General features: G+C 36.8%; 2 protein-coding genes across 3 annotated transcripts in view; one reads left to right on the forward strand and one right to left on the reverse strand.

Annotated features, from left to right (window-relative positions):
* The window catches only part of LOC142340036 (dynein regulatory complex subunit 7-like), a 282,610-nt gene that overhangs the window by 65,582 nt on the left and 204,855 nt on the right, over nucleotides 1-12,173 (forward strand). The window lies entirely within an intron of this gene.
* The window catches only part of LOC142339979 (uncharacterized), a 43,998-nt gene continuing 34,903 nt past the window's right edge, over nucleotides 3,079-12,173 (reverse strand). For both annotated transcript variants that reach the window (XM_075390360.1, XM_075390369.1), the window contains exons 8-9: nucleotides 5,685-5,943; nucleotides 3,079-3,772 (exon numbers count right to left, since the gene is read on the reverse strand). In XM_075390360.1, coding sequence (XP_075246475.1) covers nucleotides 3,482-3,772; nucleotides 5,685-5,943 — 550 coding nt within the window. In that variant the 3' untranslated portion in view covers nucleotides 3,079-3,481. The remainder of the gene's footprint in view (nucleotides 3,773-5,684; nucleotides 5,944-12,173) is intronic.

A 12,173-nucleotide genomic window follows, 5' to 3' on the forward strand; every position in this document is an offset into this window, starting at 1 on the left:
TAAGATTTGGTTTTGGACTATTTTTTTTACAATTCAAAGAGTTTCCCACCCCTTGGTTCTTCTCTTTCAAGGGAAATTGAAATTTGGCAATCAGTTTTATTTTTTGATTTTTTGTTTTTCCTGTTTCAGATAGTTTACCAAACATTTATGAGAAACAATTTTTGTGAACTTTTGTTTAAATGACTAGGGATACGTTTTTAATGAGAGAATTTTTGTTAATTTACAAATTTAAATGACTTATATCCGTTAATTTTATGTTAGAACATAAATTTTAGACGCCCGGGGAACTTAGTACCTTGACAATAGATCACACGCCCGAATGCTGGATACAAGGCCAGATCGATATGTTTTCTTATTTATTATTAATAATAATCAAAAGTATAAAAATGAAGTTTTTTGGTAACACTTGACCAAGAGTCAAAAGTGACGTTTAGTTAGTGCAAGGGGATGACAAATTTGTGTAAGAAATTTTGACATACGCGGCAAAAGCATGTTTTTGCTAAGTTCCTATGACTTTGTTTCAAGCTAATCGACTAAATCGAGCTGCCTTTAAGATTTAGTTTTGGAGTATCTTTACAATTCAAAGAGTTTGGATTGTGTTGGTGCTCTATCTTTTTTGTAAGATGTTTTCATACCTTTGTCCATGACTTCGAGCTTTCAAAACGGGATGCGCAGGTAACGACCAGGGGCCAACATTTTTGGTTTCCGGCTCCTAACTGGTGTTGTTAGTCTTTCGAGTTCGTAGAGTACTCAACCTGCTGGGATGGCCTAAATTCAAGGCTAAAAGTTTTTTGTGGTTTTTGATCCCAAAATAGTTCAATTTAGCATGTTTTTTTCTCAGCTTTTCGTTTTTTGTTAGATGGGTTTTAAATTAACGTATTTCATTGTTCATGAAGGTCTTAAGCAATCCATAATTCTTTTTTGTGTGTGTTTTGGCTTTTTGTTTTGGTGATGCAAACACCCAAAATGATAGGGATATTAGAATTTTTTAGTTTTTTTCAAGTTGTCGATTTTTGAGGTTTTCGATTTTGAGGGGTTCATGAAAATTTTTAGGGCTTGACGATGGGTTACGGTATAGTTTTTAGGGATAAGGAAGTGGTTTTGGATACATCAAAATCACGAATATTGGCAACTTTTCAGTGTTTTGAGTGCACCTGTGTTCGGGGGACGGTGAGTTTTCTCTAAGGTTCGAAAATTGGTTCCCAGAATTTTTTCGGCTGTTTTTTCATAAACATAAACCGACAAAAATTTCGGAAGAATTGCTCTTGAACGACAGGCGAGGCAATTTAATTCAGGGGCTGTAGCCTAGATCAATTTTTCTTCATGGGTGCAAAAAACCTTTCCCCCCCTGGGATTCGAACCACTAACCTCCCAAAACGTGACCCCAATCACTTCCATCTGCGCCATCAGAACCTCTTTCTTGATGTGCTGCAACCAATTTATATTAGCAACAAGCTTTATCTCGGAGTGAGCGCAAATGAAGGACGAAAGCGTGACAAAGTCACTCGAGAAGTCAAAGAATGTTCTAGAAGAAATGCGCAAAATTGTCAAGCAAAAAATTTGCATAAAAAAGACACACACGTTTACAATAATTGCTATGAACTTCATTCAAGAGCAATTAAACCATCTTTTTTTTGTTTCTCACACCGTCGTTGTGCTTGAAGACTTTTTAGGAGATATCTGTTACTTTTTATCAACCGCTAGGTGAGGCACTGATCGATTTTTGTTACTCAGCTCTCCTTTAGTTATGTGAACAATCATTTTGTGTAATACTTGCTAAGGGTAATGTTTCCTCTAGTTTTAGATAAGCGATCAATTGTTTAAACTGGGTTTTTGTTTATTCTTGGATAACTGACAAATTACTCTGCTCAGAAAAGACGTCTGTTTGGCATTATCAATTATAATAAATTTAGTAAAGATTGGTTACATAATTCTTGTTCTTACTATATTTACATAGAATAACAAATGAACGCCTCTCTCCGTGCAAATTGTTGCATATGGTTTAGCATGTTTTTTTCTCAGCTTTTCGTTTTTTGTTAGATGGGCTTTAAATTAACGTATTTCATTGTTCATGAAGGTCTTAAGCAATCCATAATTCTTTTTTGTGTGTGTTTGGGCTTTTTGTTTTTGTGATGCTAACACCCAAAATGATAGGGATATTAGAATTTTTAAGTTTTTTTTCAAGTTGTCGATTTTTGAGGTTTTCGATTTTGAGGGGTTCATGAAAATTTTTAGGGCTTGACGATGGGTTACGGTATAGTTTTTAGGGATAAGGAAGTGGTTTTGGATACATCAAAATCACGAATTTTGGCAACTTTTCAGTGTTTTGAGTGCACCTGTGTTCGGGGGACGGTGAGCTTTCTCTAAGGTTCGAAAATTAGTTCCCAGAATTTTTTCGGCTGTTTTTTAATAAACATAAACCGACAAAAATTTCGGAAGAATTGCTCTTTAACGACAGGCGAGGCAATTTAATTCAGGGGCTGTAGCCTAGATCAATTTTTCTTCATGGGTGCAAAAAACCTTTCCCCCGCTGGGATTCGAACCACTAACCTCCCAAAACGTGACCCCAATCACTTCCATCTGCGCCATCAGAACCTCTTTCTTGATGTGCTGCAACCAATTTATATTAGCAACAAGCTTTACTTCGGAGTGAGCGCAAAAGAGATTATTCAAAAATGAAGGACGAAAGCGTGACAAAGTCACTCGAGAAGTCAAGGAATGTTCGAGAAGAAATGCGCAAAATTGTCAAGCAAAAAATTTGCATAAAAAAGACACACACGTTTACAATAATTGCTATGAACTTCATTCAAGAGCAATTAAACCATCTTTTTTTTGTTTCTCACACCGTCGTTGTGCTTGAAGACTTTTTAGGAGATATCTGTTACTTTTTATCAACCGCTAGGTGAGGCACTGATCGATTTTTGTTACTCAGCTCTCCTTTAGTTATGTGAACAATCATTTTGTGTAATACTTGCTAAGGGTAATGTTTCCTCTAGTTTTAGATAAGCGATCAATTGTTTAAACTGGGTTTTTGTTTATTCTTGGATAACTGACAAATTACTCTGCTCAGAAAAGACGTCTGTTTGGCAATATCAATTATAATAAATTTAGTAAAGATTGGTTACATAATTCTTGTTCTTACTATATTTACATAGAATAACAAATGAACGCCTCTCTCCGTGCAAATTGTTGCATATGGTTTAAGGTCGATAAAAAATGCTTGAATGAAATCACCAGATTTGACTCAATGATTTAGTATTACCTGTAACGTATGTCAATTTCTGGTGAAATGACCTGTGATTACTAGAAAAATTGCTTATCATGTTTTTCTGGTTTTTTTTCGAAATTTGATATTTCACATCAGCGCAATTTTTTGCTTTTCTTTATTCCATGTATTTTTTTGTGTGTTTTTCTTGCGGTAAGAAAGCACCTTGAAATAAATGAAACCTTGTGTTGCAAAAGAGCCAATTTTTCGAAATATTTACTGGGTTTGGGTCAGCACATAACTCGGAGCAGAGGAGTTATTCAAGGATGAGTTGTTAGTAATAGTGGAAGCATCTATCTGCATCTGAGATTCGCTGTAGTCACAGGGGGCTATGATGGATGCATGTGTGCCCCCTCCCCCGAGAGAGAAAGCACTCAGCTCTGTTGTTTGTGCAGAGTTCACTTTGCTCATTTCTAACGTCAGTCTCTCACTTTCGTCCTTCTCAGTTGGCCATGGAGTTGAAAGATTTGTGAAGATGACACCGTAGATGGCGTTGTTCTCATTGGCCTGAAATGAATTTAACACGCTAAGACTAATAGTGCACTTGCTAAGAGAAACAGAAATTAACAGACTACCGTCGGTGGAATTGTTCTTACGATTGAGGTGAGGTTGGCTATGATTAAGCTAGCTTGAGCTAAGGCTAGCCTCACTGGTTAATACAATAGAATAGAAAAGTGTGGTAGAATGTCCAAAACAAGCATCCTTGATCTTTGCAGCTGGAGTTTATGCCTTGGATTGTTGAAAACACTGGCTGCAAAATGTCATTAACATGGGGCGCAAATTTAATTATAATCTGGATCCCGATGGAGCCAGTCAAGTGGTTGAAGTCAAAACAAATAATAATGAAAATGTTTATTGGTTATAAAAGTTTTTGTCCATAGCAGCAGAATTCTAATGTGACCCAAATGTGAACTGAACAATTTGCAAAATAGTAGACCACGCATCTGCTTACAACTGTATAATTTATGGTGTACGTGAAATAGATTCTAAACATCTGAACTTTTTCACGCAGTCGTAAGTGCAAAAATAAAGGAGTTCTTGCAAAAATTGTTTAGAGAGTCAGTTTTCTGGCAACATTTTTACCAAAAACTTTAGATTCCTCGACTCATTGAAATAAACGTGATTAGACTCACTGCATAAAAGTAATATTTGCTAATGGATGCGATAAAGAGCATAACATCCAGCAAGCGTCGCTTCTCTCACTTTAAAAAAAATGGCGCATGGTCTACGAGAAATAGCGCAACCAGGGCCTCTTGGGTGGGTTTTTTGTCAGCCTTATTTGGGCCCAACGAAAATCTTTTAGTTGGACACGTCCAAAGAGCGATTCAGTGATCAGATTAGCTCTTCGACAAGAACTGCCTAGAGCTTAAATTTGAATCGCGTTGTTAGTTCTGTGCTACTGACATGTGCCCAGCTTAATGTTAAGTGGTACCTCAAACATAGTTTGAACAGGCGTCGTAGATGAAAATTAGGAAGAAATTTGAAACTTTTCAATCAAGACATATGTCGCGCCCCATATGTGTATTCAGCTTATATGTGATTAAGCTAAGCATTTTCATTACTAATAGCTGGAATTGTTTTCAATTGGTTTAAACATGGTTTTATGCCGCTCAGTAAATCTAGTCAAACAACTGCGGATCGTTACACCGTCTCCTCACTCGGAACTTTTGTTTTTTTTTTCATAAACGTGACGCACCTTTTTTTCCATTTCGTAGATTTAGTGTCCCTACCCCAGAAGCTATGAAAATTTGAGCGCAAAATTGCATTTTGTTGACAAAAGCTTTCAGGGACCCAGTTTTGAACTCATGGGTATTATTGTAAAGTTGACGTAAAATCACTCCAAAATAAATGAATTAGTAAAGAATTTTTAACTAAAGTCTGATGTTGCCATTGTGGCATAATGTTGTATATGATGGCGTCAATAATGACAATTGACGCTCTGTATACCTGTTTAAGGTTCGTTGGAAAACTTTGTTTTTTTATTGTAAACAGATTTTGATGGCTCTTAGATCCAGAACTGTCTGAGCATGATGTTTGACGCTTCTATTGAAAGGTTGAGTTGAGATCTCCAACTTTGAAACCAGTTTGTTCAATGTTCCACACAAATGCTGATTAAAAAGTTTTTTTTCACTATTTTTTTCTGCCATTGCTTGTATTTTTAACTTCTAAGATGAGACGTTATTGAATTTTCACAGGGTACAGCAGCGCTCTAGTTAAAAAAATGTTATAAAATAATCTTTTTGTTGAAGTTCTTAGAATTCTGCCGCTGCTTCTTTTGTGAAATTCTTGTTCATAGCGTAAAGGGCAGAAAACAACCAAACGTAAAAGACCCCGTAAGATTGCCCCTTTGACTGTACTGATTCTCTCGCCCTCTCCAATCGTCGTGGCTATAGTCGAATACTAGCCTATGGAAACTTACGTCATCTCTTCTAAGCATAACATAATCCATGTCGACAGCTGATCCGCACTTGTAGGGGTGTGAAGTAGTGCCCACGTGAATCGGTATCTCCCAGGCACAGTTGTGTGATCCTGTGGTGGTGATCTTCAGTTTCACATGGTATGACAGTCTTATGAAGTTGCCATAAGTGGCAGACATCCGTCTGGTGGATGGCAAGAGAGGAGGCATTGAGATAGAAAGTGGAATCTTCACTTCGTCGTCGTCCAAAGTTGCTTGCGCACTGAACATAGTGAAAGGTCACTTAATTTTATATGTTTGATGCCCAACTTTTTTTTGGCATAAAACACATAACTACTTCAATGGATTGTGGTATTCTGTTTGTTTTATAGTAGTGACAAATTGGATATGGACACGGTAGTTTCATTGACAACAGACGAATATTGATGAAATTGTTAGCTTGACATGACTGTAAATTTGAACCTTGAAGATTACAAATAAGAAAACTTCCAAGAAAAGAGAAAACTTTCAAAAACGTTTGATGTACGTCTAAATTGGTGATTGGTTGGATCGTTAACCTTGCAAATTGTTTTTCCATTTAGAGTTTTATAACAACTTTTTTTAATGTTCCTTTTTTATTCAAAAAACTTTTTCGTAAAAACTTTTATGTGTGCAAGATTTGAGTTATCAGTCGCTTTCAAGTTTTTTTGAAAAAAAGAAGCAGCAATCATTCTGACCTATGGTAATCAGTGCTTTCTTATAATGGTAAATAACTATTTTGAATTCATAAATCAGGATACGCTTTTTTGATAAACAAATTTTTATCTTCGCAAACTCTGTTCTTTGACGTGTTTGAAGTTTATGTGCTGACGCATATTACCAATCCCCTTGTTTCGGTTTGAAGCGTATCTTTTTATTTGCTCGCAAACAAAGTTTGTAGAAATTATAAGGTCTTTTTATGCAATTTTTCGCTTGACCGATTTTTGTCTGACCCATTTGACTTTTGGTCCTCAAAAAAGGGCTACACAGGTAGCGCTTGGAGGACATTATGTGGCCGAGTAGCTCCCTTAGAGCTCACGCCTTGCTGGTCTCTATGTATGCGATTCACCAAATTTGTTTTGAGGAGACAATTTCACAGTGTGAAGGGCGGTTCTTAAAAGTCCTAAAAGTTTGACCCCCTCAGTCAAGCCCACTGCTCGCCAGTCATGTGAGAGAAATTCACCCGACGTTAGTCGATTATGTGCTAAACAGGTAAAAAAACGTCATTTTTTCTTGACTCCTCATGTTTCCATTTTGCTTTTAATTGATAATTGTTCGTTCAGCTAGGGCGTGGTTTTTTGCGCGAGAGAAATCAGGGAAAATTTAAATAGTTTTTGCGACAGAAAGCATTTGAACAATCGTGATTGATTGTATCTTCACTTTTAATTCAATTTTCTTTTTTGCGGATGTTTCCAGTGGGGCTATTCCGGGTGGTTGAAGATTTCTAATCGGAAGAGACACTACTAACACGAATTTTTTTCTTCGGGTGGATTGATCTTTGCGCAATGATTGTGGAAAACTTGTTTAGGGCTCCATAATGATTAACATGAAAGAATTTTTGAATCATTAAATTAAATTTTACAGATAATTTTTTCTATATCCAATTAATTGCTTTGGTATGTGTTAATTAATTCGTTTAAGCCTACCGCCAAATAATTTGGTCCAAACGAGTCGGTTGAACAACAGGTGGCATTTTTTTACTCATTTTTTTGATAATCAGTATTTAATAGCCGTGTCAGCGATTCCAGGCGGCTATTATTGTGCTCCTATTTTTACAATTAAAAGAATTTGAATTGTATTGGGGTGCTGTCTTTTTTTAAAGACCTGTTCACACATTTTCATGATTTTTGAAGTCAAATTGGAGTGGTGATTTTGGTCACGCCGAAACAGGAGCGAAAGAGCGAGTGGTTTTGCGGCGTGAAATTGTTTCGCACTAATTTTAAAGTAGAGTGAGAAAACAGTGTTTGAACAAAAATTCGCTTTCTCGCTAGTGGTTTTTTGTTCAAATGCGGCAATTTCACTTTGATTTTACGGTTTTTTCGATTTTTTGCCTCTGTTTTTTAGAAATGGTTTTCCCAATTCACTCCTAGTCCGTTCTAGGTCTAGTTTTTTGTTCAGTCAATGAAAATTCTTTGAATTGTACGTCAGGACTTGTCTTTCTATGTTTTTTACTTCGTCTAACAGATTTTTGTTTCGTTTTACCTGACTTTTTCAATGACTTCAGTGACTTCTACTGCTTTGCAGTTAAAATTTTTCTGCGTGACGTCATTTCTACTTTTAGTTCGATTGCGTGACTTACCTCACTCAAAAAATGACTTCTGAACTCACTTATGGAACTTTATTTTATGAACATTTACTAGCTAAAGATCATTAGTGTGCATCTAAGTAGTGCCAAACTCATGTGGCCTAATTCTTGTGTATTAGTCTTTAGTTGTTGATTTTGAAAATCAATTTTGAAAAAGCTCTTTTAGGGCTTTTTCCTTATAGACCGTATGTGTATCATAAAGATGACAGTACGTATCTAACCCAAAAAGTCTAGTGCTATACTAAAGGACTTTTGGTCAATCTGCTTATCTTGTTTCTTTAGTTGCTTCAATTCATGGAAGGCCACAAGCGTCTATCGCGGCTATTTTTCGGCAATCTGCCGGCTATGTTTAAGTTTTGTGGCAAAGTGGTAGAACTATACAGAGATTTCTGCCTTTTTGACTCTTTCTTTCTGCTTCTACGGAGAGAACAGCCAAACCGCAAGTTTTAGAGAACAAAACATTGTCATTTCTTTTGTGTTTTACTAACCTTTGTTCTCTTTTATTGGAAAATTCCATTGTCGTAAAGCTAAGGAAGAGGTCTACAAATTAAAGACGTTGATAGTAATAATCCAGTGATTGAGATCAAAATTTGGCAGCAAACCAGACAAAAACGGTGCAACAGCAACACTGACTCAGAGCAGCAATTAAGTTGTCAAAGATCATTCGGAATAAGTTCTTCATCTCTCACCACTCAAATCAGTGACTTCTATTCTAAATTTGTGATATTAATATCAGGTTTTAATCTGGTTCTTGTGAATGTGTGTCCATTTTGAGCAACATCTGTAGCTACTCGAGCTTACTAACTAGAACCACTTCTCCTTTTATGTATACCATTGTGACGTCCTACGTCGATAATAGTCCCCGATCACAAGTGATGCGTAGGGAATCTCTCTCTATTGCGTAATTTAATAGTAGTTTCTCAAGTGGATAACTCTGTTAGTGTTTGTGTTGAAAAGAGGACCAGGGTTCACTGATCCTGCCATATTTCAGAGGAGTGAAATCGACCTTCTGGCACCAATCATAATTGTTGTGTGTGTGCCAAAACTGTCCTAATATTTTGGTACAACTTAAGTTGTTTGCTATATGTGTCTCTGTATCATTGCACTAGCATATGAAAAGGTGTTAGTGTATTCAAGGTATTAAAAATAATTTGATTATAGTTGACTACAGGTGGGCAAATTACTCTCAAGATGTAGGGATTTGATTTTGTCCTAGGAAAAGGAGCGAAAGAAAATAGAGGAATTGAAGCTGGCACCGTTGTCATGAATCTTAACGACGCAATTTTGAGTTAAAATGTAATGCTATATTGTTTTGCTAATTTGCGCGCTAATTGAGATCAGTTGCTTAGAATTCTTGATCGTATGGATAAGTTTTAGATTATGCGAAATCAGTTTGCTCAATAATAACTTCAGGCGACAATAATTCAATTAGACTGCATGAAAAATTATTGCATGAAAATAGCCGACAGGTTGATGGAAAATACCAGTGATTGACAACTATGACCTGTATTAGGATTGAAGGTGTCACATGTTGCAAGAGAGATGTCACTTGACAAATTGTTATTCTCAAAATTAAAATGATGGCATATGATGTACATTTTACTGGACAAAAGAATCTAGCAAGGAATGGAGCCCTCTTATACATAACATGTTTACTTAAAGAGCAGCCACTTGACCTGAACATGAAATTTCAACTCAATATGAAAATGAGTTCAAGTCAATGAAATTAAAATTTATGCGCAAAAAGTAAGAAACGGCATCACAATAATTCAATTGCCGAGCGACACAAGTTATTAAACATAGCCGGCAGATTGCCGGAATAGCTGCGAAAGAATAGACTTCCGTGCCGTATAATAGAGATAGAAACAGATACAGATCTAAATTGAAAAAAACGACGCTGCTCAAACAGCTAGACCAAAAACATTCAGCGAGAAATTAAGCATAGCTGGCAGATTCTCAGAAAATAGCCGCAATAGCTTCGAAGAGCTGCAGTCTCATGAAGATAGTAACAGAAACAGACCAAAGATAAATTTCTTTTTGTTAAATTCTGATGTTATATTTTGATTACGAATCCGTATAAGTTATTGCTTCTCTATCAGCTGTTCCAATAAACTTCATTTAGAGTGACACGCACTCACTTGACCGTATCTCTTTGAATTGAAGCAAATAAAAGTCAGTTTCAGCGTCAGGAAGTCATTTTTCGAGAGCGAGGGAAGTCCCGCGTGACCAAAAAATTAATCACGCAAATGAACAAAAAAAACTCGCTCCAATAAGAGTGAGAAATGACGTCACACATGCAATTCAGTTGAATTTGCATGAACGAATTTGAAGTGATTGTGACGTCATATGGACGTAACAAAAATCTTGACGAAATAAAAAAACAAAGAGAAGGCCAATAATAGCCCCAGCTATCGCTCTGCGGCTATTAATAAAAGTAGTCGTTAGAACTGGGGGTAGACAGGGGGTTTGATAGGTATGTGGTTGATCTGTTCTGTATATAGATTTGAGTGTTTTATACGGGATCAAAATTTCTCAAAATAACCTCTTCGCCATGAATATTTCCATCAGTTCCTAATTAATATCTATTAAAAACTACTAAACTAAGCTAATGCTGAAATTCAATTTTCGAAAACATAAGCTAACGTTCAGAAACAGACGGGAAAAGAAAGAAAGGAAAGATGTCAAATTTCAAGACATGAAAAAACTTGCTTCAGCATTAAAAAAACATAGCCGGTAGAATACCGGAAACGACCGGAATAAATCGTGCAAAACTCTTAACTTAACCTACCTATTTCAGAAATATCTGGACAAAATAAAAACTTGTAACTAAATCTACCTATTTCAGAAATATCAGAGGAAATGAAAACAAAGTTTTTTATATTTATAAACAAACAATTTTTATTTTTAGGTAGGGCTAGAGTTAAGCTTGTTTTGTGGGGGCGTGGGCAGGGTGGTGTTTAAGTGTGGGGGGAGGGAGAGCGTAGGTACAAGAGGGCTAAGTTGGAAGTCGAGGTTAGTTTTGGGTATGAGTAAGGTGGTTGTGGATGAGTAAGGTGGTTGTGGCGGGGGTAAGCAGTTTGTTGGAGCGGATTGAATGCGGCGTAGGGGGTGGTAAGAGAGGTAGTTTGGGGGTGCAGGCAGGGGATAGACAGGTAGCCCCGGGTTAGACAGGTTGGGGTAATTGTGGGGGATAGCTAGGTGTGGGTTCGGTAGGGGTAGTTCTTTTGCCGGGTTTAGGTGGGGAGGGGGACGGGGAGAGATAGGGAGGCTGTTATGTAGGGGGTTTGATAAGTTGTGGCTGCTATGTAATTTAAATAGGTAGAAGGGACTTGTCTGGGATCTCAATTTGACGTTTACACCTTGAATGTTACCATCCGTCCCTGATTACTATATTTTACAGACCAAAGGCACCGTTAACATCCAGTGTTCGAGAAGAGAAATCAGCTTGTAAAAATAAGAGGTATATGTTCCAAAAGAAAGAAGTCAAAATTCAAGACATGAACAAACTTGCCGCAGCTAAAAAAAATCTTTGTAATAACAATACTCATCTTTTAGTCCTTAAAATCAGATTAATACCAATATTCCTCTTCGATTCGTAAAAAGACCATCACAGTTACCTTAATTGCTTCAAACTTCGTTCTAGAGCAATTAAAAACAACGTTTTTTTTGTGTCGAAGTAGAATCGATGCCTTTGCTCTATCGTGGATGCACTTCTGCCCTGTACAGGCAGGCTGCCTTAGGGCAGAAGTGCCTATAGGCTGCCTTGGATCAGTATTGGTTACTTCACATGCATTTTAATGCGCAGCATATTTTTTCGGTATACCTTCAGCGAATGTCTAAAAAAAGACGTTTTATCTGGGTATACGAAATGTTTCATGGTTGGAAGTCTTGTCATAAAATCGAAAATCAACCCATTCCAGCAACTGACACAAACCAAAACATTGCTGACAGAAATTCAACTGAGGAGCGGCAGAATTCACTGAACACAGACGCTGGTTTAGCTTTGGAGTGCTTACTTGCTTTTTGACAAAATTATAGGTATGAACTGCAAAAATAGGAAGAGGTTAATTCTGAAAAGGGAATACAAATGCTCTGAGAAAGCCAAGTTCCATTCTTAAACGATAGGTGTTACTTATTAAACGATTTGCTAGTTTCTCTCGAATCGTTTC

Source organism: Convolutriloba macropyga, chromosome 1, assembly GCF_964194025.1.
Source record: "Convolutriloba macropyga chromosome 1, txConMacr16.3, whole genome shotgun sequence".
NCBI lineage: Eukaryota > Metazoa > Xenacoelomorpha > Acoela > Convolutidae > Convolutriloba > Convolutriloba macropyga.